The 24,853-nt window shown below is 49.1% G+C and overlaps 1 protein-coding gene across 2 annotated transcripts; it reads right to left on the minus strand.

Moving 5' to 3' along the window:
- Nucleotides 1-1,669: 1,669 nt before the first annotated feature.
- Nucleotides 1,670-24,518, minus strand: VSX2 (visual system homeobox 2). 2 transcript variants are annotated; one of them, XM_085061805.1, is made up of 5 exons: nucleotides 23,815-24,518; nucleotides 22,528-22,612; nucleotides 19,563-19,686; nucleotides 4,423-4,603; nucleotides 1,670-3,372 (listed from the first exon to the last, which is right to left on the minus strand). In XM_085061805.1, exons 1-5 carry the CDS (start codon nucleotides 24,251-24,253, stop codon nucleotides 3,041-3,043), a joined length of 1,161 nt encoding a protein of 386 aa, XP_084917931.1. In that variant the 5' UTR covers nucleotides 24,254-24,518; the 3' UTR covers nucleotides 1,670-3,040. The 2 variants fall into 2 exon arrangements, with proteins under 2 accessions (XP_084917931.1, XP_084917930.1); XM_085061804.1 differs by having other exon boundaries at nucleotides 1,670-3,435.
- Between the last annotated feature and the right edge of the window lie 335 nt (nucleotides 24,519-24,853).

Genomic DNA, 24,853 nt, shown 5'->3' on the forward strand with positions numbered 1-24,853 from the left:
TAACAGCCTGCTCGTGCTCTCCCAGGGCTGTGCTGCATACCCAAACCCCTCTGTTTCATCCCCACTCGCCTCCCTCATACCTCCCTCTATTCATGCCCATCCCCTCACTTGCCGCAGCCCCCCCACTGCATCCCCCAGTCCTCTGCTGGCCACAAAGGCACCTTGGGGCAGGTCCCTGTAAATCTTAGCACCACCCTCATGCTCATCATGAGTCACGGGACCTATCTCCTTCCTAGAATTAAGGCACACTTCCAGCAGAGCACTAGGCTGTGGTGGGCCAGGGAAGGTTTTTCTCACTTGGCTGTCAGCTGCAGGAGGAAAATATTGCAGCCCATCCCACCTTTCTGCTGGGTGGCTGTCAGAGCTGTCCTCTCTGGCAGGCTGAGCTGGCAGGCTGGGCTCTCTGCCTCCTCCCAAGCACCACAAACTGGCTGTACCACCAGCTGCGCTGGGAGCACTCCATGAGGCCATGGTGGAGCAGCTGGGGGTGGTTTGGCATGAAACATTGCAGCCCATCTCCTCACGCTGAGACCTCCCATCACCCACTGTAGCAGTGCTAAGCTGCCTCCCTGCCTGCGAACAGGGGTTTTTTTCTGCCTTCCTTTCCTTCAGGGCTAATATAAGTTGTTTTTTAATGTAGAATTTGGAGGATTCCTTAATGTCATTGACCAAATTCCCTTCCCTTCATAGGGGGCACAAGGGAAGAGCAGAAAAAGGCTCTCCTTGCAGGTAGGGCTGTTCTCAGCCAGGCACACCTGAGGAATCAACAGTAGAGATGACAGGATCAATAGATCTCCTCCTTGCTCTTCAAAGTGCAACAGCACTCACGATCTGTGGAGCAGGTGTGTTTGGTGAACAGGCTGGACACCAGTATGGGAGACAGGCACTATTTCCCATCAGGTACACTTATCCCAGACCACACACCTGTTTTGTGTCAAAGCTGCCCTGGCCTTGGTGGGACCCTACAAGGGTGCTGTTCCCCTGGGGAAACACAGTGATTTGGGCTAACAGCCTCTCCTCAAAGTCAGGCCCAAGCAGCCTCAATCTTATTTCCTATGCATACCTGTTCTGCCTCAGCATTTTTCTCATCCCTGTAAGACATTAGGTTTTTCCACCAGACCATTCCAAGTTACTCTTAACAGGGCAGGAAATTCCTTATCTGGTAATTCAGAATAGGCTTCCACTGCTCTCACATTGGAGCTCACCTTGCTGGAAATCCTGTGGGTGCCCTTCCCTCTCAACCAGCTCCCCTGCACTTGCAGCATCAGGCTGCCACCTCAGCTCCTCAGGCCAGATGGGCCCTGCAGCCCATTCCTGGCAGAGGATGAGCCCCTGCCTGGGGATCTGTTTACTCTCTAGCGCCCGGGCACATGTGATATGGGGTGATCCAAAGCACCAGGGCTGCTCTGGATGCTGAAGTGACCTGTTCTCTCACCAGCTGTATGGTGTAACTTCTGCTCCAAGCACACCCCTTTCAGCTTTGTCTTTTGCTGCAAAGAGAGAGACCCAAGCCCCATATTCTCCATGCCTCAGTGGGGAGGAAATTGCAGACCTCTGGGCCACTTTGGATCTCTCATGTCTCTCTGGCTACAGCATGACATCCAACTCCCTCTCAGCTTTGGCTGAACTCACCCTCCTTGAACATTGGTAACTGGACTCACACACAGTATTCCCGTTTAGTTTTATTCTTCATATCTTTACAGAAAATGGCACATAAATCACAGATGCTGGATGACTAGAAGTTGTTACAGCTCCATATATCAAACACCTCAATACTGAATTATTTTCCCACTGTATGTACATTATTTACACTCCATGGGCTATCATCTAACACGTCAAACGACCGGGGGACAAAGACAAACAGGGGTTGGATGACTGGGCTTAACCTTTGACTGAAGAAAAACATTTGCTCTGGGCAAAGGGTGCTCACAGCTGAAAGCAGGACAGAAAGGGTCACCTGGAAGTCACTGTCCTACGGCTTTCGGAAGGGGAATAGTGCCTTACAGCGATGGGAAGGTGATGGTACCATGGAGTGAGTTTGGCTGTGTGGGTGTGCATGTGTTCCTATGGGATGTATATACATGTTACATGGTGTATCAGGGTGCATGTGCATGGCTGTCATTCCCTTTAACACTTGGAGGGTGAGTTGGACAAATTTAATTCAATAAATACATTAGGTGGATGTTGTTGTCGCACCTGCAATAATGTATTCAATAAATAAATTCACCATTTGTCCCCTCCTCAGGGGTGTAGGGTTTTGTTGTTTAGGGCAGAATCAGACCCAACTCTCCAGCCCTGCAGGAGCCAGTGATATGGGCTGGGGTTGCCTCAGTGTGCCAGGTGGGACCCAGATGTCATACCTGTGGACTAAACCTGCCTTTCCCTGCCAAAAAGAGGCAAAACATAACTGCTCTAAAGCTGCAATTCCCTCCCAGCAGAGCTCAATGCTGGACAGGGAGAGATGAGTGGAAGGTGCAAACCACCCTAGATGGTCATCATTTCATACAAGCACTGCCATGGGCTTGTCCTGCTGTAGCCTGGGCCAGAGGCAGAGGTGGTGGCCAGGGAAAGGTGGTGGGGCTGCCTGAAGCATGATGGGACAGGACGCAAGGACAAGGGGCCTGGGCAGCACTGGGCAGAGATGTGCACCAAGGGCAGGCATGGCAGCAGGGAACAGGTTTGCTTCAGGATGGCAAATGGGGTTTGGGGCTGCAGTGGAAGGAGAAAGCCCCAGAGCCAGTTGTGAGGCTGAAGGGACCAGAGCCTTGGTGTCATTGGTAGCAGTGATGATGTGACACTTCCCAGTCCCCAAAAGGAAGGGGTGGGGGTGAGGAAGGCCTGGTGGGGTGGAGGAGTGGGGGGCAAGGGTATGCTCAGGGGGAGCAGGCAGTGGGCACCCCTGCCAGGTAGCCCTAAACACAGAGACCAGGGCCCCTCTCCCTGGCAGGGGTGGCCAGGGAGGCCTGGCAGTCCAAGAGGGAATGTGGACCCCAGAGGACACACTGTCTGTTGGGGCTGGCTTCTGCCACCTCTCTTCCTCCTAGATCAGCTTCTCCTCCTTCTGTGATGAGTTCAACTTCTCCGTCTGTCTCTCATCCTCTGCCACTGTCGCCTCCTCCCCGGTCTCCGACTTCCTGCCTGGGGCTGGGGTGTCCCCGGCAATGGTCCCCAGGACTTTGGTGCTGTGCTCCTGAGCTTTAGCCCTGAGGGCAGCAATGCTGTTTTCTCTCAGTTCCTCCTGGGAAATGGTGGTTTTGGGATCCGGACCCCTTTCTTCCTTGTCACCTTTGTCAAGCTTGGGCAGGGCCTGGCGCTCCACCTCTGTCTTCCTCCCCGCCTCAGCCGCTGCCTCCAGAGACTTTTTGTGCATCCCTAAAAAGAATTGTTGGTATTCGGGTTTAGAAAAGCGCCTGGGCATGGGAAAGCCATCTTGAACTGAAAACAGCAAAGATAAAGAGAGGCCAGAATTAAGGAAAAGCAGAAACCCTTGCTTCACACAGCAGTCACGGCAAGCTGCTCGCTCCGGCCCCCACGCAAGGGCAGCCCAGGCAAGGCAGCTGCCTGCTGGGGCAGCCCAGCATCTGTGGACTGTGGCTGGTCCCAAAGGTCTATAGTTACTCTCCCCTTCATTTCTCTCTGTGAACCTGAAGCTAACTTGTCCCTGCATGGAGATGAGGTTCTCAGACAGCAGCACAGTTGCCTGAGCTTCACTGAGGCTGGGGAGGGAGATCTCTCATTGCCTATTTCTGTATCCAACCACAACCACCCCTCTGCCTCTCTCAGTTTCCCACACAGCAGGAGAGGACAGCCTGTCATCAAGATGCCAGACAATAATTTTGGGGCAGAACCAGCTTGGAAGGTCAGAGAGAGGGAAGCAAAAAAGCAGGAGTATGACAGGGTAGCTGCTATCTCCATGTCTGCACAGAAAACCAAGTGAAACCAGACGGAAATGCAGCTTCCCCCGGTGTCATGAGCAGGAGGAGGCAGCAGAGTGCTCCACCTGAAACTTGGGGCAAAGACGGAGCATTTGAGGGTCCTAGCACCCCATCTAGCATCACAGGGCTAGAGGAGTGAAACTGGGATGACCTCCTGCCTTGGGCAAGTTTGGAGCCCCTGCTCCAGAGCTGAACATGAAGGATGCTTGAGCCATGGAAGTGAAGGTTAGCACCAGCCTGAGCATGGGGGCAAATTCATGTCCCAGCTAGATTCTGCAAGTCAAGCTCCAAGGTCCAGCAGGAATTTGGGATGAGCGGTCAAATCCTATTGATAAAGGTCATGGGGGATGGAGGCATCAAGGGCGGCAGGATGGGGGAACCTTGCCCTGCTGCCCTTCACCTATTTTCAACATGACTCTGATTTCTTCCTTGTATACCCCTTTCTCTGCCCATTTGCCATCCCCCATGAAGGCAGCCGCTTTCTTACCCAGGAGCCAAGGGGCACAGGATTCCATGATGCCGTCCTTGGCAGACTTGAGGATGGATTCAGGCAGCGGGATGGAATGACGCACCATGGCACCATAGAGACCGTACTCAGCCATCACACTGCTCCTGCCCCAGCACTTCTCCCTCTTCCGCCACTTGGCCCGGCGGTTCTGGAACCAAACCTGTAGCAGGCAACAAGGAGGGACATGGTTTTTGTGCGTGGAGAAGGCATGCCAATCCGCTTCCCACATGGGAACGTGCATGTACTTGTGCAGCAGGATGAAAGCAGATGGGTGGATGCTTATCCCCAAGGCAGTACAACCTCTTCCCCCATGCAACAGACATTGGGTATCTCTCCCTCCCTCCCCTGAAGGCGTGGCAAGGGCCAAGTGTGAAAGCAGGTCTCATCCCTCTCTGCAGGATGTAATTAATTTGCCATTGAAACGTCTTTTTTCTAGTGGCTTATGGCTCTTGTGCCTGGGATTTTCTTTTATTATTTACTAGGTGTCTGAGCAGCAGTACAGGGCTGCAGGCAGTGGTGCCTGCAGGGAGGGCTGGGATGGGGGCGGATGCTCGAGAGAAGGGGGAAGCTGCTCTGCGCGCTTTGCCCTGAATTCCCAGTTTGAAAAGCCCCTCATCTTCTCAGAAAATTGGCAGAATAATCTCTGAGCTGTGACCTGGGGGGCAGCGAGCAGAGAGGCGGGCAGCAATGGTAGGGAGGGGGGTGATACTCGCAGAAATCTATTAGTGCTCTCTCTCCGATTTCCATTCCTCTTGTCTCCCTTGCCCTCCTCCCTCCCCGGCTCCCCTCCCTTCCCCCGAGCAGAGGCATCAGCTTTAGATGAAAAATTGCTTGAGGTCTATTCAGAAGGAGGCAAAGGAAGAGTCAGCCCCAGGGGCAGCCCAGGCCTGATTGAAAAATAAGTTAATTTCAGTTTGAATCGATGGGCCTCAGGCACTGAAATATCACGGGAAATTAAAGCAGCTGGTCCCCAGGGAACCACGCCATTGACCTGCGCTAATTAATGCCATGGAGTTACCAGGCCCCTCTCTGAGAGGCAGTCCCTCCCTCCCCGTGGACACCCCAAACACCTCCTCATTTAACTAATTAGACTCACAGAAAATTGGGTGTTAATTTGTTTAGTATTTTTTTTCTTTTCTATTTTTTCCCCTCCCTTTCCCGGAAAGTACACGGCAGAATGGAAATGAATGTCGGGGTCTCGCTGGCAGATGGATGCTCGGGGTCACTCCGCAATCTTCTCCGACTTGATTGCTTGATTAGGTCGTTAGCACATTAAAAAAAAAAATTGCTTGCCGTCTGGCGCTGGCCTGATGAGTGGGATGAGGCGGGAATCGCCTGGGTAATTTATCTTTTTATACTGCAAAGAATTTGATTTCAATCTGCAGATATATGGAGGTGCCTTTGACACCTGTTTAACATTACAGAGCTGACAGCTTAACCCTCTCTTGTCCCCACCACTCATAGCTGCGGGGTAGCTCAGGCTGCAGAGGGGAGCACTGGGGGTCTGTGCCAGTCCCCCAGCTCTGCCATGGGGACCGTAAGACTGATGCCATGGAGTGATGCCCTGGTCTCAGCTGGCAAGGCAAAATCATCTCTTCTACCTGTGCAGAGGAGAACTGCCCGGCACTGAAGCCTTATGGTAGGGACAGAGCTGCAGGGTAGGCGGGTGAGCGGCTTGCTAGCACTGGTGACAGCCAGCCTTGGCCATTTCCAGGAGTCCAGCTAGCCTGATCCCCAGAGAGCTCTGTGGAATGGGTGGGGTGGTGGTACCAGGGGCTGTGATCCCAGCTTCTCCCAGCAGAAGACACTCTGTGCATGTCAGAGAGGATTTTACCAAGCAAAGGAAGGAGGCTGCTGCACCACGTCACCTCTTCTGCATGATAAACAGTCTGATTTACACTTTCATACTGCCAATCTGTAACCCCTGAACCATGGATGGCTGCAAATCCTCCAGGGCCCAAGCAAAGACCCTCAGGAATGCAGAGCTCCCTCTCTGCCCTCTCCTCCACGCCTGTGTAAAACACGGGTTTGCTTGGCTTTGCAGCCAGCAGGATGCTGGCAGAGGGTCTCACTCCAGGCCATGCAATCCTCCTATTCCCAGAGCACAGAGCTGCAGGTGCCTCTTTACTGATGCTTTTAACATTTTCCCTTTCTCTTCCCTCCTGCCTTGATGCCCCTAACATCTTCCCCCATGCCTCATGCTCCTCTTCCCTTTTCCCTGGCCGGGTCTCAGCCTGCCCCAGCACCACCCATTGCCACTAAACCTACTGCCCTGGAGCATCCCCTTTTCCATGGCAGTGTTACGCAAATACTGGAGGCAGTAGAAGCTTTGCCAGCTGGCAGCCCAATTTTGACTAGAGCTGGTAGAAAATTTTCAATCAAAAAATGCTGATTCAATCGCACAGGAAAAACCATGTCCAGCCAGTGGAAGTGTAATCAAAATTATCTATGGCTTTCTTCTGAATGCTGTATTTTAATTTCAGCTGCCTAAGACATGCAAAATCTATGCTTTAAAGCCAAATGAGAAAATCAAAATTACATCAACATCTCAGTAAGATCATTCAGAGATTTCCAAAGGCAATTTTTGTCATTTGATGGGAATTTCCTCTTGGTTTTGATTAGGAAAAATGAAAATTTGAAATCCCAGAATGTTTCACAGAACAGAAATCAGGAAGACTGACCATCTTGTTTTAATACCAAGAACCATATCTTCATCTCAGGCATGAAATTAAGTGAAACCAATGGTGCTCAGTACTGAGTATTCCTGGGACCAGATCCCAGTCAAGCATCTCTGTCACAAGCTCATCCTAAGGAACATTGAGTGATGAGCTCCAGCATGGCACTGGCATGATTTCTTCAAATTTATCAATGTGCTACCAAAATTTTCACTTGTCTTGATTCTGAGCTGAATTACGCGGTGGTTTTAGTAATTCAGAGGTATTTTCAACTGTGTTGGTACCTCAGCCACAACATCCAAATATGCAGTTATTTATTACTGTCACCTCACTTTTCCTGGAGAGGATTAAAGCAATGTCTAGGTTTGCACACATTTCTTCTTGCCCCTTCCCACCCCATGGATTTGTGAAATGCTTTACTGATGTGGCTCTGCATCGTGCACCTTCCTTCTCACTTGTTTTCATCAGGTTCTCTGTTGCACAGTCCAGGGTATGGTGAAAAGACTGTTTCTGCTTCCATACCTCCTGGGCAGAGGTGAAGCCTTCTGATCAATTTTAGACTGAAGCATGCCACATATTTGTGCACAGCTATCACAATTTAATGTGCCGAGGTGTCTTTTGGACCAATGTGCTGCACCTTAAGAAGTTTTACACCTCTTTACTTTCACACAAACACCCTTTGTGCAAGCTGGGAAGCTTGTTCCAGGAAGCCTATTCTCAAAAAATGGACAACGGAGTAAAGTGAACAATTTTGTCTTACAGTATTGCAAAGCCTTATAAATGGGAATGTTTCTAACTTCATCATCACCTAATTCTCACCTCCAGTGCCCACTGCCCAAAGCAATAAAAGTTCAGCACTCTGTACTTGACTACAGGGTTGCAAGTGTTTTGGAATGGCAGTTTTGGAGTCAAGACTGGCAAGGATAACCTCACCAGTTTCCTCCTCTGAATCACAAATGATGACTAGTACTTCTTCAGATTATTGATGATGCAGAAGAGCAAATTGTAGGAGGAGAAATCTCTCATTTTGCAAGGGGACGTGAGACTTGACACGTCCTTATTATCCACATTCATCATATTAGTTAGTTTGTTTACCTAATCAGTGACTGAAACATTGTCTGCTAAAGACAGAAATCTCCCTGAGGTTGGCCATAATCCAGAAATCTGAATTAGCAAAGGGATATTTCAAAACATCTCTGGTGTTACTGTGTATTGTTTCTGTATTGTTTCTGTATTGTTTCAGCCTAAAATTTTCCACTGGTAACACTCATTTTCTTGGCTGCTAATTTCCAAGCTAGGGTACGAATACAAGAGAATTTGTATTGGACTTTGTCTTACTAGTATATAAAAAAAAAACCAAAAAGCTTTTCCTGCCCAAGCGTTCCTCATCCATTAAAGGAAAATTCCAGGCTACATAATGGTGAAATTTTGCTTCAACAAATCTCTCATCCTCCCTTTGATTTAGCATTCCAACAGGGGCCTTTCAAAGAACCAGTTTATGGATCACAAGCCGGTCCCAGCCCAGAGCCGCGTGAGCTGAGTGTCCACTAGATGGCCACAGGCAGATGCACGTCCACACCTGCAGACACACCGACACGGACATGCAGACACACCGACAGGTGTACGTTCTTTGCCTGTCACTTCCCCTTGGAGGATCAAGCTGCAGACCAGAAACACCTCCAGCTGCCCTCCATGTCTGGGACCCTGCTGCCACCTAAGCACTCAGTTTCTCCTGACAACTACACCTCTCCCTTTCTGCCTTCTCCCTCTCCGGCCCAAGACTCCACAATGAGAGTGGTCAAAATGAAAACCTCCTCTTAAAAAACAGTGATGTCCTCAGCCTCATATCAGACAGGACCTGTGGCCTGACTGGGTTAAATCTGAAGATGTAAGCATTGCAAAGGATGGCCTCATATCTTCCTTGGAGTATTGTCCCCACCCATACCCGTGAGCACTGGGGCTGTGTAATGGATTTCCATGAGAGCATGAGGTCTGACTGTGCCCTGGGGCTTCCTCACATCCCTCCATTTTAGCAATCACTACAGAAAAGCTTCCTGACTGCTGGTGGAGACTGCACCACTTGTGTAAGCCTGGAAACAGTTTACTGCTGTCTTTTCAAATGTAATGTCAAAGTTATTGGTACTATTTATGGTGACATCACTTTCTATGGCTGGTGTAAAGTGGTTATGAAGTTAAATGAGAGCAGTAAAGGTTGCACATGGGCTGCATGGCTGATCGTAGGACTCATCATCCCTCTTCTTGCTAAACACCGGGAAAGAGCTTTCTGAGCTCACTTCAGAAAGAGCAATTCCTGTACACAACATAGCAAGAGCAATTCCTGATAATAGCTGGAGTTGTGTCTAACCCACTTAGCTAACAGGTCCAACCAAACATACAAGATGAGCTGTGAGACAGCACTCATCCCTCTTGAGTGAAGACACAAGGGTTCATCCAAGCTTGGGTCTCCTCTAAGCTAAGTAACAGGGCACATATTGAATATGGGCTTAATCAGCACCCAGCAAAACTATACATGACATTACCTTGCCATCAGCCCTGCAGGCTAGGCCTGTGTCTGAATCCTGCTCTTAAAAGCACTACACGAGCCAAGTATAACTACTTGTTGCAATTTATCTGACTTATGCAACTAAAGCTGTAAAATTCCACATGACCAGAGAACATGTCTTAAACTGTGTTCCCTTGGTAAATCTGGGGTTTTCACCTAGCCTTGCCACCTCATGGGACAACATGTTTTTTCCCTTCTTGTAACCTTTCAGAATGAAAGAGCTTCATTTGCTGCTGGGATCCCATCATCTCCAAAGAAAAACAAGTGTGCACATGATGTGCAGGGTCAGTACACTGAGATCAGTGGTTCGGCACACACTCAGTCTGTGCATCACATCTGCACAGCAAATGCATCTCTGAAATGTTGACCTCACCATGGCCACACTGTGATTCCAACTGATCAGTAGGTTAGCTGGCACTATGGTATAGGCTGCCATATGTTGGGACCTGGCAGATCAACACCCATATTCCTCTTTTCCTAAACATGCTGACTGTAAAACACGTAAAACATCTGGGTCATACATGCATGATAGGCACAAGAAAGCTGACAAGAGTGTACTCATCCTCCTAGTCCACACAAACCCAGGGAGACATCTGTCATTGTCACAAAGGGTGATAGTGCATATCCATCCTTTGGGTGATCACAGCACCTGACTCCATCAACTAAGCTGCTATCCTGCCTGCATTGTTTCATTTTGCCTTCTTTTCCCCCACTAACACTGCTCCGCAGGTCCTCTAGCACAGAGGAAACCTTAGCATGGATCTTTATAAACGTCCATATGTAATGCACTCTGTGATCATGCAGGGACACCACATTATCACTTTCATGCTAGAGAAGGTGAGTTAGGACAGTCAGAGGAGAAATGTCACATCCCCGTCACGATGCTTTTCAATGGGCACTGAAATCAGACCATGGGATGCCAGCATTCTTCTGAGGCTGTGGAGCACTGCCTGTGCTCTGGGACTGTCTCCTGCCTGCCAGCATCAGCTCCATGATGCCCTGTCCTTTATCAGTACACACTTAGCAAAGGGCAAAGGTGTTCTCTGACCTTCTCCAGAAAAAAAAACATAGGCACTAGAGGTTGTGCACCAGCAAGAGATGGTGTCTGCAGTACTTCCCTGGTGCCCACTGTTTCCCGAGGTAAGGCTCAAGCCCACCCCTGCATGCATGGGGGCAGTCTGCAAAGTCCCCATAGAGTACAGCACATGCTCACTAATGCACTGTACACTTAGGGCATTGAAGCATTAGCTGGAACATATCTATACAAACATGAAGTTTTATAAAATGCTGTAAGATGTAATCAGTTTCCATGCTCCAGCTTGGCTGGGCTTTCAACATTCTATTCCTACCACATGTCTGCTCCTGGCTCTACTTGCTCCTCAGTTCTGTGTATCCTTAACCTTCTTTGGGTAACTCACAACTCCAGTGGTTTTCACATGACATCTTACAGCTGCAGAAAACTGATGCTCCAGGCACTGGCTACTGCTGTGCCACAGCCTGCAGGTGACACCAGCAGCTCGGGCATAGCATAGCACAGCTGACAGTGTGACCTGCAGAGCTGGCGACATGTACAGGGATGCTGCTTGCACCAGGACAGCACATCTGAGCTCACCAGCACATTCCCAGGTATCCCCATGCTTAGTCCACCCAAGCTAAGATTTCTCAGGCTGGGACTCTCCCTTAGTAGTCGCTTAGACCCTGAAGCCTTGACCTCAGTCATGGTCATCATGTAAGCTCAAGAAGTTGATCCAGTCAGCTAATAAATGGCAGTTGTAGTGACAGCCACGGGGCACTCTGAGTTGGAAGGCTGGCAGTGAAGGGACCTCAAGAGATTAGACGGATGTGGTGGACATAAAGCAAGTCATCTTGGCATGGATATCACTGGCACATCTGGCTATGAGCAGTGACAGGCACAGGTATTTATCCTGCATGTTTACATGGATGGGATGGCTAGATCCTTCCAATAATTTTTTTCTGTACAACACTCACAGTTCAGCCCTCTTTCTGGGTGAGCCAAGCTGTGTCTTTAGAAAGGGAAGGACAGCATGGTGAGAAGGTATTTTGCCCTGTGGATCATGAAGCTGCAGGTGAACCAGAGCTTCCTAGAGGCACAGGTGAGCATCCTGGCTGTGCTGGCCTGCCTGAACAGCACAGATACAAGCTAACCCAGCCTGGCAAAGTGCTTCTGCTTATCCACATTGCAGCATGTCAGCCACAACAGCCAGGCAGGAGTCAGTCACTAGGTTCCTTCTAGACCACAGAATAGACAGAACCCCTATGCTTATGAATGTGCAACATGCATGGCATGAGCATTCATATAACTCACAGAAGAGTGACCAGCTATAAGCAATTCTTGGCTTGCCCTCACTTGCTACAATTTTGAAGAGAAAGCTGCAGCTGAAAGCTCTAATAATGTTGCAGCCATAGTTTCAGCTCTGCCTTTGCTCAGACAACTGGGAGCCTACCAGCTGAAATAGAAAGCAGCAAGAAAAGTGTGCTTCGCACACCAGGCAGATCCTAAACGGAACACCTCGTGCTGCTGCTCCCAGGTCAGTAAAACTCAGGGTAGGCAGAAGAGCTTTTTCACAGCCTCTGATAAAATGACCTCTGGAAGGCATCTTTGCTATAACATACTGTAGGAACAGTTTGTTGTCTAGCTCAGTTCCTCTTTTCTGCTCCACAGAAGGACCTGCCAGCCTCACTCATGTGGAGATTGGAGTTCTTGGTATGTCTGCTGAGGACTGGCTGCTCAGCAGTGCCTGGGCCTGGGCAAAACCTGGCTCACAGAACACCCACAGAGAAGGGCAATGAAAAGCAGAGTGGGTTTGTGCTTCCAGAGAAGAATCAGAAGAACTTGTTGAGATCTATCAGGGTAAAAGATAAACACTACAGAGAGAAATAGATCCATTAAGAAATAAAGGGGAGAGTAAATTAACTAAGTGTCTAAAGTGCCTGTGTTATTGAACTGTTAGAAAAATCTCTATTCAAAGTCAGGAAAGGAAGAAAACTTTGTAATAAAGGGTCATTAAAGGAAAACATGAATGCAACCATCAGCTGGTCCCTCTGCCAGGCATCATAAGGCTGGAGAGGAACTAACTACTGAAATCACTGGGATGAGCAATTGGTTTTTTTTTTTTAAATCGGTTGTGAAAAACTGCAGTGGTATCAGAAATGAGAAAATACAGTTAATCATTAAGTGAAGGAGTGAATACAAGTGTTCCAGCACAGGGATTTTGGGTAGTGTTCCCAAAAGAGCTAAAGTGATCAAAGAACTGCAATGCCTAAGCTAACTCAGAGAAATGTTACCCTTAAGCTACTGTTGTTAAGAAAATGGAGGGATGAATACAGGGAAGAGTTGTCATAGCTTGGCACCAAGCCTGCAGAGCCATTCCTGATTCTCTTGGACATGATGGGGAAAGCCTTTGCCAAGGCACTCCACAGAAATGGGCTTCGGCATATTTTGTTGCCCGTCTGTATTTCCTTTCACAGGGAACTCGTGTACCACAATGCTTGAAGGTGTCTGATCCTTGGTGATGGTGTCTCCACACCATGGAGAGAACAAGCAGAGTCACTGCAAAGAGCTCTGTTTCCCTCCCAGTACTGTGGAGGAGCACATCGAAATCACAGTCCCTTATCCTGGGATAGCAAGAACAGAGTAGAAGGCAAGCAGAGGCAAGTTTGGTTTTATTTGTTTTTCAGTCCATTCAGAAAATTTCAGTCCATTCCAGTTCATTCAGAAAATTGGTCAGTGGCTAAAGCAACTCAGGGACTGAACATAGAGGGATAAAGCTGTACCTGGGTAAATAAAATATTCATAACTCTATACCTCCACTTCTGCACTAAAAAGACCTTTTAAAACTGCACCTAACAGCCCGAGCTGTAGCACGGTAAATCCCACAAACTAAGCATGCAATCTGCGTGGTCTCGCAACAAGCAGGAGAGTCCCCACTTCCAGTAAGCTGAAGAGTCATTCCTGGCCCTCCATTTTCCCTCTTTTCTCCGGCCACATTTTCTTTCTCTGTCCAGAAGCATGTAGTGTTAAGACTTTTCAGACAGGAATCCCTTTGGAAAGGCTTGCCTGGGCCCCTGCTCTTGCCCATCACCCAGCCCCTCTGTTTGCAGCTCTAGTAATTAACTTGTAAACGAAGTTCTAGCACATGGGCTGAAAACAGGCCATAGATAAAGGGTAATGAAAACAATCCATTAGAGAAAGGGCCAAATTAAACAACTCTTAATTGAAAAATGGAAATGAATATGAATTTAGATCAACTAAACAAGCATGTTATTGAAGAGGCAGAAAAGTGGATGAACTCCTAACATACCAATTAAAGACATGGAGGCAGAGATGCACCATAAGCCACGAGAAAAACTCATAATAATATTCTCACTAAGCCACTAAGTTTGATTAGTTTTATTACTCTCACTTGTATACTTCCTACATTTCTAGAAACATAGGGGAAGTTAACGACACTTATCTGGTATCACACAGTCATGGCTTGCCCCAGAGCTCAGGAATTATTGGCAAAGGCAGCCAGGACTAGCTGCTCAAGTCTATTTCATTATTAATTGCTGCAGGGTTCTTAAAATATATATATTTTTTGAAATGGTTGGCTCACAGAACAGCAACACTTTCAGCTTGTCCTTCACCTTAGTAATTTACCTCCAACAACCCAAACCACTCTGGTAATTTTCTTCCAGCTACATGGTCCCTATGAACATGTTGTATAGAGATACCAGTTGGAACTCACTGGCAGTGTGCCTCTTGCTGGCCTTTCTCTGTTCTGTGTGTGAGAGTCACCCAAAATTTTAACAAGAGTAGACAAGTCCTCACTTCTTAGAGTAATAGTGATAAGCTTGGAAAATCCAACACCACCACTACCTTCTGCAGCACTAAGAAATCCTTTGGCAGCCATTCCAGGCACAGATTCAGGAAAGGTCACCAACTGCATGGAGCAATCTCAGCATTCCATACTTACACCATGGGATTCAGACTACAACTCAGCACTCTGCAGCAAGCAGGAAAAGCTGGCAGGAGGGGGAGAAGCCAGGGCTGCTAGAGCAATATAAAACTAACTTTTCCTTCATATGTTCTACCATGTTTCTTGAGGGGACTCCGTGGGTTCACTCCTGAGCTCACACTCAGTGCAGTACAGGTTTTTCAGACTTTACAAATTATGTTCACCTCTAAATACAGAACCCTTTTGCAAAACTGAAGCAAGGTAAGCCTCTAGTCCTAAAAATACTCTTGGGTACTTGCTTCCCTCTAAAAGACTACTCCTTCTGATTCCTCCCTCCTGTTCAACTCCTAAAGGGCTTCACAGTGATACTGAAATGTGTAAATCTGATAGCTAAACCAATATCTTTTCAATTAGAGATGTAGTTGACCTTGTTTTGTTTTTAGCCAAAATTGGCTCCTTAGCTGCCTGACAAAGCTTGTTGGATACACAGACAATCCCCACTCCGCACACAGAGCATCGGCCTCTTCTTGGTATTCCTTTTGCTTATGCAAGCAATTTTATTTATCCCAAAATTTGTCATCCACATAATTACTGTACGATCTTTTCACAACAAGAACTGACAATTTTTAGCACTTTTAATGCCTTTTTTAATTGATTCGTTCCCTTAAAAGGTAATTCTGGTGTCCCTACAACAGCAGTCAGGATCTTATTTTTTTGAAATACTGATTAATCAATTTGTTTGATCTGTAGGAGACATACTTTAGGACAAACATACACAATCATTTCAATAATCCAAATCAAACTTTTGCCTGAACTTGAAACGACTCTGTTTAAAGCTTAGAACTGTTACATATTGTATAACTTACCTAAAATCTGCATGTTACTCTTAAGAATATTTGTTATGAGAAACAGCAATTTCAGTCAGATGTCTCAATATTTGTCAGCCTCAGGACATTTTTAATACTTCAAATTGCTTATTAAGGATATACCTCACCACAGGAATCTAGTTACCTCACCTGGATTTTACAGAATAGTCTGGGTTTAATCCAATACCGGCACTTCAACTCCTATGAATATTCTTTCAAATACATTGATGAATGTGGTCTTTTTTAAGTATCTTGCAGAATGGCCACAGTGACATCTGATCTGACTTGTGCATAGTATCTCACTAGGAAAAAAATTATTTTCCCATGCTGCCCAATGGGAGGATAATCATTTTCCTTCCAGGAACAGCCAGCTCAGCATGGGAGTAAGACAAACACAGTGTGTGCCTTGGAAAAAAATTACACTTTCATCTGCTCTTTAAATGGCAGATTTGAATTTTTTTTTTTCTGGATTCAATGTTCTTTTAAACCAGTAACTTTCTTGGTCTCTGATGGCTATTTGTAGTGTTCAGCTGAAGGTTTTACCTGCAAACAGTTCCTATATATCATTCTTTCAATTGCACTCTTTGAATTTCACTTTCACATCAAATTTCATAGGTGATTTACTTTCTCTTTGACTACTACCTCCTGAGAAATAACTCCATGAATGAAAATAAGGAATAGACATCACTCTTAAGTGAGGATCCAGGGGAAAACCACATGAAATGCTGTAGAAGTCCACAATATGTGATGCTCACAACAATCTTAGAAAACACTTTCATTAATGACCTACAAGAGGGAGAGAGGAATGTTGAAAGATGAGACGAATTGCAAGCTACCATGAAAATGCAAAACTGTAGAGCTCCCTCAGGCAGCTGGAAACTCATGCAAGGGAAAAAAATGCAACAATGTGAAATTATAAATATTGTGAGGATGGGAAAAGGTTAATTGTACGCTGTCTCTTCCAAGGGGCATTAAAAGACACTAACAGATTCAAAGCAAGATTTACTGCACTCAGGCAGTTCTGCTGCAGAACTTCTTGCCATGGGATATTAAGATATTTACATGTATTCAAGATTCTCGGAGACTGACAAAGTACTCAGTGTTACTAGATAGCTGCCCTCTTCTCATAGTGTAGCATCAACCTCTTGCCAGTGTTAGCCAAAGTTAACAAAATTATAAATGTAACCCAGAACACTGAAGGGAAAATCCTGAGCATAAAAAAAAAAATCTGTCTAAAAGAAGTTTGCAGTGACTGAATTGGATAAATAGAAATAAATAAACAAGGAAGCAAGCAGACCAGTGCTAATCCAAGGCTGTTTCTGCAAGGGCACACAAGTCCAGCTGAACGGGTGTGAACACACCCAGCATGCAGCTATAGGCATGTGATCCCTCTTCTCCAGGAAGGCTGACTGGCAGGATGGGCTTCATATAAGAACAAGCATGTGATTTAAGAGATGAGCATGTGGTTCACGAAGGACGATTTAAGGAAAGTTCTTTGCAATTTGCTTAAGCAATGATGAATACCAAAAGTGACAGTCAAGAGAAGAAATAGCTTAGATTTATTTAAAGAGTGTGAACTTTATAACAAGGGAGAGAGAATTAGGCTCATAACAAAAAGGTCTAAAGTTGAAAAGGAATAAGAGATAAAATATCAAGAAGTATGATCAATGTTGGGAATCACCTTTCATGGCTTGTCACACACAAAAAAGTAAGGACAAGGAAATTTTGTAGAATGTGTGGTAAGGGACAATAAATTGCTGACCTACTGGAAAGAAAAGTGGTGCTCAGGACTCCTGTGTGACCCTGATGCTCACCCTGGCAGGGTGCTCAAGAGATGCCACAGAAATTCTGTTGTTTATCTTTATTTGCCCTTTCATGATCAGCAAAACTGTTATTCGCAAGCACTTTCTTCTGGAAAACACATGCCATTAGTTACACCTGATGTTCAGAACAGCCATACCTTGGGGTGCTTCTGCTGTCCAAGCCTAACCTGATTTCAAGACCAGAAGGGTCACAGTAAAGAGCCCTCCTAGGTTTTAAAAACTCTGCAATACCAGAAGAGTAGGCAGCTGTCCATTAGCCAGCTGCAGAATGACAGGGCAGACAAGTCAGTGACAGCTAATATATTTTGCCCACTATTTCATTTCCCAATCAGTTAAAACACTCAGCACAAGAAGGGTGCTCTGGGTGCTGGAGCAGTACATGCAGTGTCCTGCCATAACATCTCGCTCCACCTCACACAGAGAACACAGTGAAGGTTCTCAGCTCTGGCCAGAGAAACAGGACCTCTGGACCTCAACATACACTGTGCTGCTAGATTAATCTCTACCTTGGAAAGGCCTTTTATGGGAAATCAAAGGATCTTCTTTCCAGCCTAGCATCAAATGGTTGGTGTAGGCAACTCCCAGTAGGTCTCTCCTCTCTTGATGTGATGTCCTACAGGGTCACAAGTGGAGAGGTGACCCTCTGTCTGTCTCACTCTTTCTAGAGGCAAACCATCAGGGCTTGTTTCTCAGAGCAAAATCCTAATGCACCAGGTAGGATTTCAGATGATGGGCCATTATTTCTGAAGATGGGTGAACATTGTATTAGCACACAGGTTATCTACATGCTGTTGGATCAGCAGGAGTCCTGCCAGCTCCATGGGAGAAGCTCGAGTTGCTTTTATAAAAATGTAATTTTTGATTGAGCACAAGATTAAGGGTGGTGAGGGGGGCTCAGGACAGAGGGCAAAAAAGCTACATTTTTGTTTGGGAGGATCTTCCTGTCCCTGCATGGGGTCATACCTCAGCAGCTTCCAGCATCAGTGTTATCCTGCTAAGTGGCCTCTGAGCTACATTCCAAACCCACAAGGGAGCAGCCTCCTGGGCCATCTCTTCAGCAAAGGAAGAGCACAGGCTCAAGACACAGCTCAGCGGGTGCTGGGCATGCACGAGGGATGAACAGAAGGAGGAGCCAGGGAAACCAGGACCCTCCCAACCCCAAATAGCACTTAGGACCATGTCTCTTGTAGAAACTACTATGCACCAGTCACAGAAGCCAGCCACTGCCACTGTGTGGAGGACCAGGCCAGTTTAACTTCCAGCCAGACCAGAATTATCACTTGTACCACCTGCTCAAGGCTTGGCCATTACAATCCTGTGCCTTATGTAGAAACCTGATGGGAGCAAGTCATGGGGTAAAGTGAGGCAATAGAAGCTGCTGGAGCCCACCCTTGTGAACATCAGGTTTCATCTGTCCAGTGTGCCTTCCACACTGTAAGCAGCAGCTGTTAAGTCTTTTCCAGCTTTCTGGCTATAATGCATGCCAAAGGCTGGTGCTGGCACAGCCCTGCAGCCCAGGCTGCTCCTTCCAGCTGGAGGATTCACCACACAGTAGTGATACTCCACACCACCTTGTTCTACCTCCTCACAGTGGCATGACAGGACTCACATGCAGTTAAAACCTTAATGTTAAAAGCTGTTAACTTCACAAAATTTAACAGATTAGCAAAAAAAACCCAGAAAATTATCCCCAGAAACTCTCATGGAAACTTGACTTGAGAAGGCAAATACAGCCAAAGTTCAGACATGGTGCAACTGAAACTCACCCTTCATTCCCACACTGAGTCCTACCCACAGCTGTACAAGCTGCCTGCGCCATCCCTGTGCATCCTTCTGTATCCAAAAGAGCAGAGATGAGCTCTTTCCCTTCAACAATGCCCACCCAGACATGGTCTCTGGGAGACTCTCTTCTTGCCTGTACCAGGACCTCAAAATGCTGTCATCTTTCTTTGTACACCTGTTGTCCTTCTCTGATTTAGGATTCCCTCTGCTACACACCCCCCAGATCACTGGTACAACACACCATGCACAGCACATGTTGACATACAAACACCAAATACAAATCTGCCAAGAATAGCTGATCTGTCTGCCTACCCATCAAAAGCAGGAGAGTAGGCAGCCCGGGGAAGTTTATTCAGAAAAATGTCATACTTCCCATGCCACTACCTTTTCTTCATGGAGGGATGAAAATGGCTGAGAGGTGCAGAGTAAGGGGGTCCAAGAGATATGATTACCTGTATCCTGTCTTCTGGCAACTCTGTTTTCATGGCCAACATCTCTCTAGCATATACGTCAGGATAGTGGGCCTCATTGAAGGCCTTTTCCAGCTCCTCCAGTTGATAGGATGTGAAGATTGTCCTGAGGGGAGTAAAACTCTTTGATCAAAAAACAAGAAGCAGCAAAGATGATGAAGAGTCAGTGAAATGGACACTGAAACCAGTGAAACCTGGGTAACTTGCTAACACATAGCTTTTCCCCACCTCCTGTGTTTCTGTGCAAAAAAAGGTCAAGTGCCAGGGTGAAAGGAGAACCAGAAAATGCCAGAAGACAGCATTTTCAACAGTTACAAATCACCTTCCCTTTCAGGGACTTGCCTCTGGAGACAGTCCCTCCCCAGCAGCAAGCACCCGCAGCGATGGCAGCTGATCTTACATCTCAGACTCTGCTGCCTCTTGTGAGGATCATCACACTGAGATGAAACAGCATCTCCTCAGCACCCTTTCTGGAGAGGTGCTGAGCCCTTTCCCAGCTGCTGGTCCTTAGCCTCTTCAATCTCCATGAGCAAATAATCCTTCACCTTGAGTCACAGTCCTTGGATGAATTCTCCAATTGTTTTCTCCACCCTAACCCACCACTTTTCACCAGTCCTTCCCTACTAGAGTCAGGACCAGCTCCTTTCCTCTGCCTTTACCCTGGCTGCTTCCACTCTAATATCCCATCAGCTGCTCCCTGCCAGTCGGCATTACCCCATTATCTTTTAGAAATCCTCCTGGACCGCCCTGGGCGGGCAGCAGCCCAACCTGCCTCTGCACAGCCAGTTCTCAGTTCAGGACAACCAAATTGAAAAATCAGCAGCTGGAAAGCCGAGACAGATGAAAGCCCTTCTCCAGCAGATGGATGAGAAGTCTCGGACCACTTCCACTCCCTGAGGGTTAAAACTCCCACCCTTCAATTCCTCCAGTACAGAAGACGCAATTTTTGACAAAGGCTAACAATACTGTAATGGCAAAAAAACCCCAAACAACAAATAAACAAAAAACCCCAACCAAACAAAACACAAAACAAAACTAAAACAAAAAAGCAACAACAAAGCCAAACCAAACAAAAAAACTCAACCAAAAGAAAACAAACCAAAATAAAACAACCCTCAACCCAACAACAAATTGCAGCCTTTGTGCAAAGTAAATGTATAAATATCATCAGTCTAAGAAACATGTATCTCCCAGAAGGAAAGAGGAAATAAGAGTCTTTTTCTAAAATACACCTGAATTTCAGAAAAGTCTTTCAGTTCCAGAGAGCATAAACAGAAAATCTCAGAAATATCGTCCACTATATGGAATTAAAAGGATTCCACCAGATCGATAATATTGCTAACAAAAGCAGCATGCAAATGCAAGGGACCTGCCTGCAACGAGACCGTTCTTTAAATTCACTCTTAAATCTATTCTCTTTTCAAACCGTTTTTCTTCAACTCTGACAAATCTGTGAGCTCTAGGGACAGCACAGGCACACCGAATCATGTATTTTCTCTCTCTAGGACCACAGGAAAAATTATTCCAATTTTGATCCAGTTTAGATTTCAAACATTCCCCTCCATCTTCCTCTGCCAAGAGTGTGGAAGCCTGTCTGGGCTCACCGGCAGGAGGGTTTTGCTGACATTCAGCTGAAGTTTTCCCTTTTTAGTTCATCTCCTGGTAGTCCCTGTCCCTTTTGCAATACACAATCCACTGCCCCTTTTGGTGTTTCTATACTGCAGCAATTTGCAGGCTATTGGCCAGTCATCTTCCAGCCCTTCCTTCGTACAACTAGAGGTCTTAACTGTTTAGTGAAGAATATACAACTGCAGCCAAATGTTGCAGGTCTGCTTCTGTCTAGAACTGAAAATAAAACAAATCTGAATTTCGTTTCCTCTCTCTCACCCAGATCGGGACCTGTACACCAGTCCCAGCTGCGTTATCACCCAGCCCTGTCTGGGGTGTAAAGAAAACGAGCTTGTACTTACTCCAGAGCACCCAAACTGGGAACATTTGCCTGGGGAGGGGGGCCGAGTTTGGAAATGAGCCCTCCAGGCTGAGCCTCCTGTTGCACACATAGTAGGATGTCTCCTGGGACAGTCAGTACCCTTCCACCCCGTATCCTGCTAAGCTTTCACTGGAGCATCTTTTAATCCACCTTTCCTGCATCGTGGCAGGATTGATTTAATTATTCCTAAATCACCCTCAGTGGATGGTGTTTGGCCTTCCTTTGTCCTGGCGCTCTGGCCACAGCAATGCCAGAACCCAGAACGGGATTTTCGTTTCTGTTTCTAAAGCGCAAACCAGCCAACTCCATTTTAACTGTGGGAGAAGTCAGGCAAAGTCTATTACCCTGACCGTGCTGAGGGGAAACCAAATCCTGAAGTGGATCTTCGTTTCCTTAAACAATTTCCCAGCCTTCTTCAGCTTCTTTTCAGGTTGTTTCTGATTCCCAACTACTTAATCTATTGGCAAAATATTTTTACTTAATAAGATATTTAAATAACTGGTAGGAATTCTGTCTTGCTGACAGCCAATATTAAGACTGCCGTATGTAAAGCTGGAAACGGCTTTTATTATTTCTGACAGGTTGATGATTTTTCCCTTCTGAACACTGGTGATCCGCATTCCTCCTACATGCTCATGGGCTGCTCAGGATTGCGACTCGGGATACCTGGATCCTCAGTCAGAAAAAATTAAATAAAACGACACCTGTGGCCGAACCCCCTGTTCCCTATAGGCACGTCCCCACATCCGATTTATTTTGCAAGGGGAGAAAGAAAAAAGGAAGGGCCCGGTGGAGAAGCCGCAGGGGCGCCGGGGCGCTCCGGCGGCCGGTGCCGGGAAGAATATTTTGCTCCAGGCCGGAGCAGGTCGGCTCCGCCGGGGCGGCGGGGCTCGCCGGTGGCCGGTTCCCTGGGGACTGGGGCGACGGGAGCAGACGGGGTGGCTGCCGCTCTCTTACCTGTGCCGCCTCTTCTTTCGTTTCTTGCTCTGGTTTAGGGAAGATTTGGACATTTTTCGGTCGCTGGAGGAGACATCCTCGGAATCTGCGGAAAGACAGGCAGCGGCTGTGGGCCGGGGCTCCCTCCCCGCCAGAGACACCCCGGGTAGGGCCAGGCCCGCCGGCTCCGCTCCTTCCGCCGGCTCCGGCCGAAGATTTCGTTGCGATCTCGCTGCGGACGGAGCCCGACGCCGGCCGCTCCCTCCAGCGCGGCCCCAGTGTCGCTCCCGACCCGGTGCCGGTGCGGGCAGCTCGGGGCGATCTGCCCCAGCCAGGGAAGGCTCCGGGCCGGGACCGGGCTCTAGCTCTCGCCTCTCTCCGCCAGAGTCGTTTGCTAAAGCTGCTGTTGTCTCGCTGCTAAAACGCAGAGCCCGGAGATCTCAACCAAACCATAGGAAAACGGGAAAGCCGCAGCCACCTTTCCGCGGCCGGGCAACCGCGACCGCCTGCCTCAGCCCGGGGATCCCGGACTGCGCCGCAGAAACACCGGAGCGGGGAGGGAGAAATTGAGGTTCATGGAGCTACCAGCAAAAAACAAGCCCCGGGAGGAGCTGGTGTCTATCCGCGGCCCCCGGCTCCCCAGGGATGCCACGGCCCGGGGGTGCTAAGAGCAGGGCGCCGCTGCCTTTGCCCCGAAGGAGCACCCGGGGGACGGATCAGGGACCCGTATTTCGATGCGCGCTCCGGTCCCACTCCTGCCCGCGGCGCCGCGCCACCTGCCCGGCCCCGCGCTGCTCGGCGGGCCGTGCTGCGGGCGGGAGCGGCGGGCACGGCCCGGGACGGGCACCGGGTCGGACTGCTCCGGCCGCTGCCGGAGGGAGGCCGGGGATTGCCCCCGGAGGCAGGGTCCGGCGCTGCTGCCTGCCGCTCTTGGGGGACCCGAGGCAGCCTCGGAACGGGGCCTGCAGGCAGAGTTGTGGGAAGCTGCTGCCGTCTAGGAAAAGAATGCCGAAAGACCCCTAATTCTCCGGCAACGACTTGGGGTCGCGGGGAGCCGCTCCGACGGGGCTCCACGCATCCCTAGGCCGGGCGCTCCGGGCCACACCGTCAGACCGCGGCCGCAGCCCCGAGCAGGGGAAAATACGGTCCCGCCCGCCTTTCTCCTCATCCTCGGGATCGAAACGAAATCTGCTTTCCGCCGCCGAGCAAGTGGCCTCCCGCCGGGTCAGCGGGTGCGGGCGGCTTCTGGGTGCGGGCGGCGGCGCTGGAGGGGCGCGGCGGGTCCCCGGGGGCCGGGGACGTTCCTACCTGAGCTGGCCGTCTGGCTGCTGTCCAGCTGCCCGGGGGCCCGGGCCAGGGGCTGCAGGTGGACGCTCTGGGGGTCGGAGAGCACCTCTAGGAAGGTGGGCTGGGTGTAAAAGCCGGGGATGCCGCCGGCCCCCAGCAGCCCCATGCCAACACCGCCCACCCCGGCGGGACTGAGCACGGAGCGGGCCGCCAGCAGGTGCCCGGCGGGCAGAGAGTCCAGGGCGGCCCGAGGGTGCGACGGCGGCTCCTTATTCAAGCCCAGGATCTCCTGGATACCGAAGCCGGTGCAGCGGGGAGGGGTGGGCCCAGAGCTGGACTTGACCCCAGGCGCGGGGGGCGGCGGAGGCGGTGGCGGGGCGGCGGGGGCGGTGGCCGCGCCGTCGGGCTTGGGCTTGCCGGGCAGGCTGGGGGCCAGCGCCGCGCCCGCTTTGCCCGTCATGCTGCGGCCAGCGGTCCCTGGTGCCCGCTCCGGGAATGCCTGGGAGCCCCCGGCTCAGGCCCCTTTTATCCGCCCAGCCGGGAGCCCGAGCGGGGTCAGAGCCGCGCAGCCAATCACAGGGGCCAGCCGCGATTAGGGATGCCAAAAAGCCGGCACCGGCGGCGGCGGGGCCGCTGCTCGGCGGGCTGGGGCCGGTGCCCGCCAGAGGACTGGGGCTGCCGCCCGCCCCTGCGCAAAGAAGGGCCGCCCCGGCCCAGCCCGGCCCCGTAGGCCCCGGCCCCGCTTCGCCTCCAGCCGTGCTGGGGAGGTGGGGTTAGGAAGGAAGGGAGGGAGGGAGGGATGGAGGCATCCCTGCTTTCATAAACACGCACGGCGTGGGGCACCGGCCCTGGAGGAGAGATGCGCAAAGCTTCCATGTAAGGAAACCACGAACTCTCCGGTTTTCTTGCTCATCCCATATTCTGAGATAAATAAGAGGTCAGAAGAAAAATTCAGGACCTCGGAGGAAACCTAGGAATTAAAACCGAACGTTGTTCCTTGAAGATATAGAGCTGGAAGCTTTGCATGTTGGAGAAATGTTCAGCTTCATGCCATCAGAGG

This window comes from Lichenostomus cassidix, chromosome 5, assembly GCF_008360975.1.
Source record: "Lichenostomus cassidix isolate B80296 chromosome 5, HeHo_3.0, whole genome shotgun sequence".
Lineage (NCBI taxonomy): Eukaryota > Metazoa > Chordata > Aves > Passeriformes > Meliphagidae > Lichenostomus > Lichenostomus cassidix.

Coding starts and splice junctions, on each gene's coding strand:
- VSX2 (XM_085061804.1), bottom strand. CDS start 24,253: ATGACGGGCAAAGCGGGCGCGGCGCTGGCCCCCAGCCTGCCCGGCAAG. Junction 19,687..22,527: donor CGAAAGAAGAGGCGGCACAG/GTAAGAGAGCGG, acceptor TACTCCCCTCAG/GACAATCTTCACATCCTATC. Junction 4,604..19,562: donor TGCCAGAAGACAGGATACAG/GTAATCATATCT, acceptor TGCCTGCTACAG/GTTTGGTTCCAGAACCGCCG.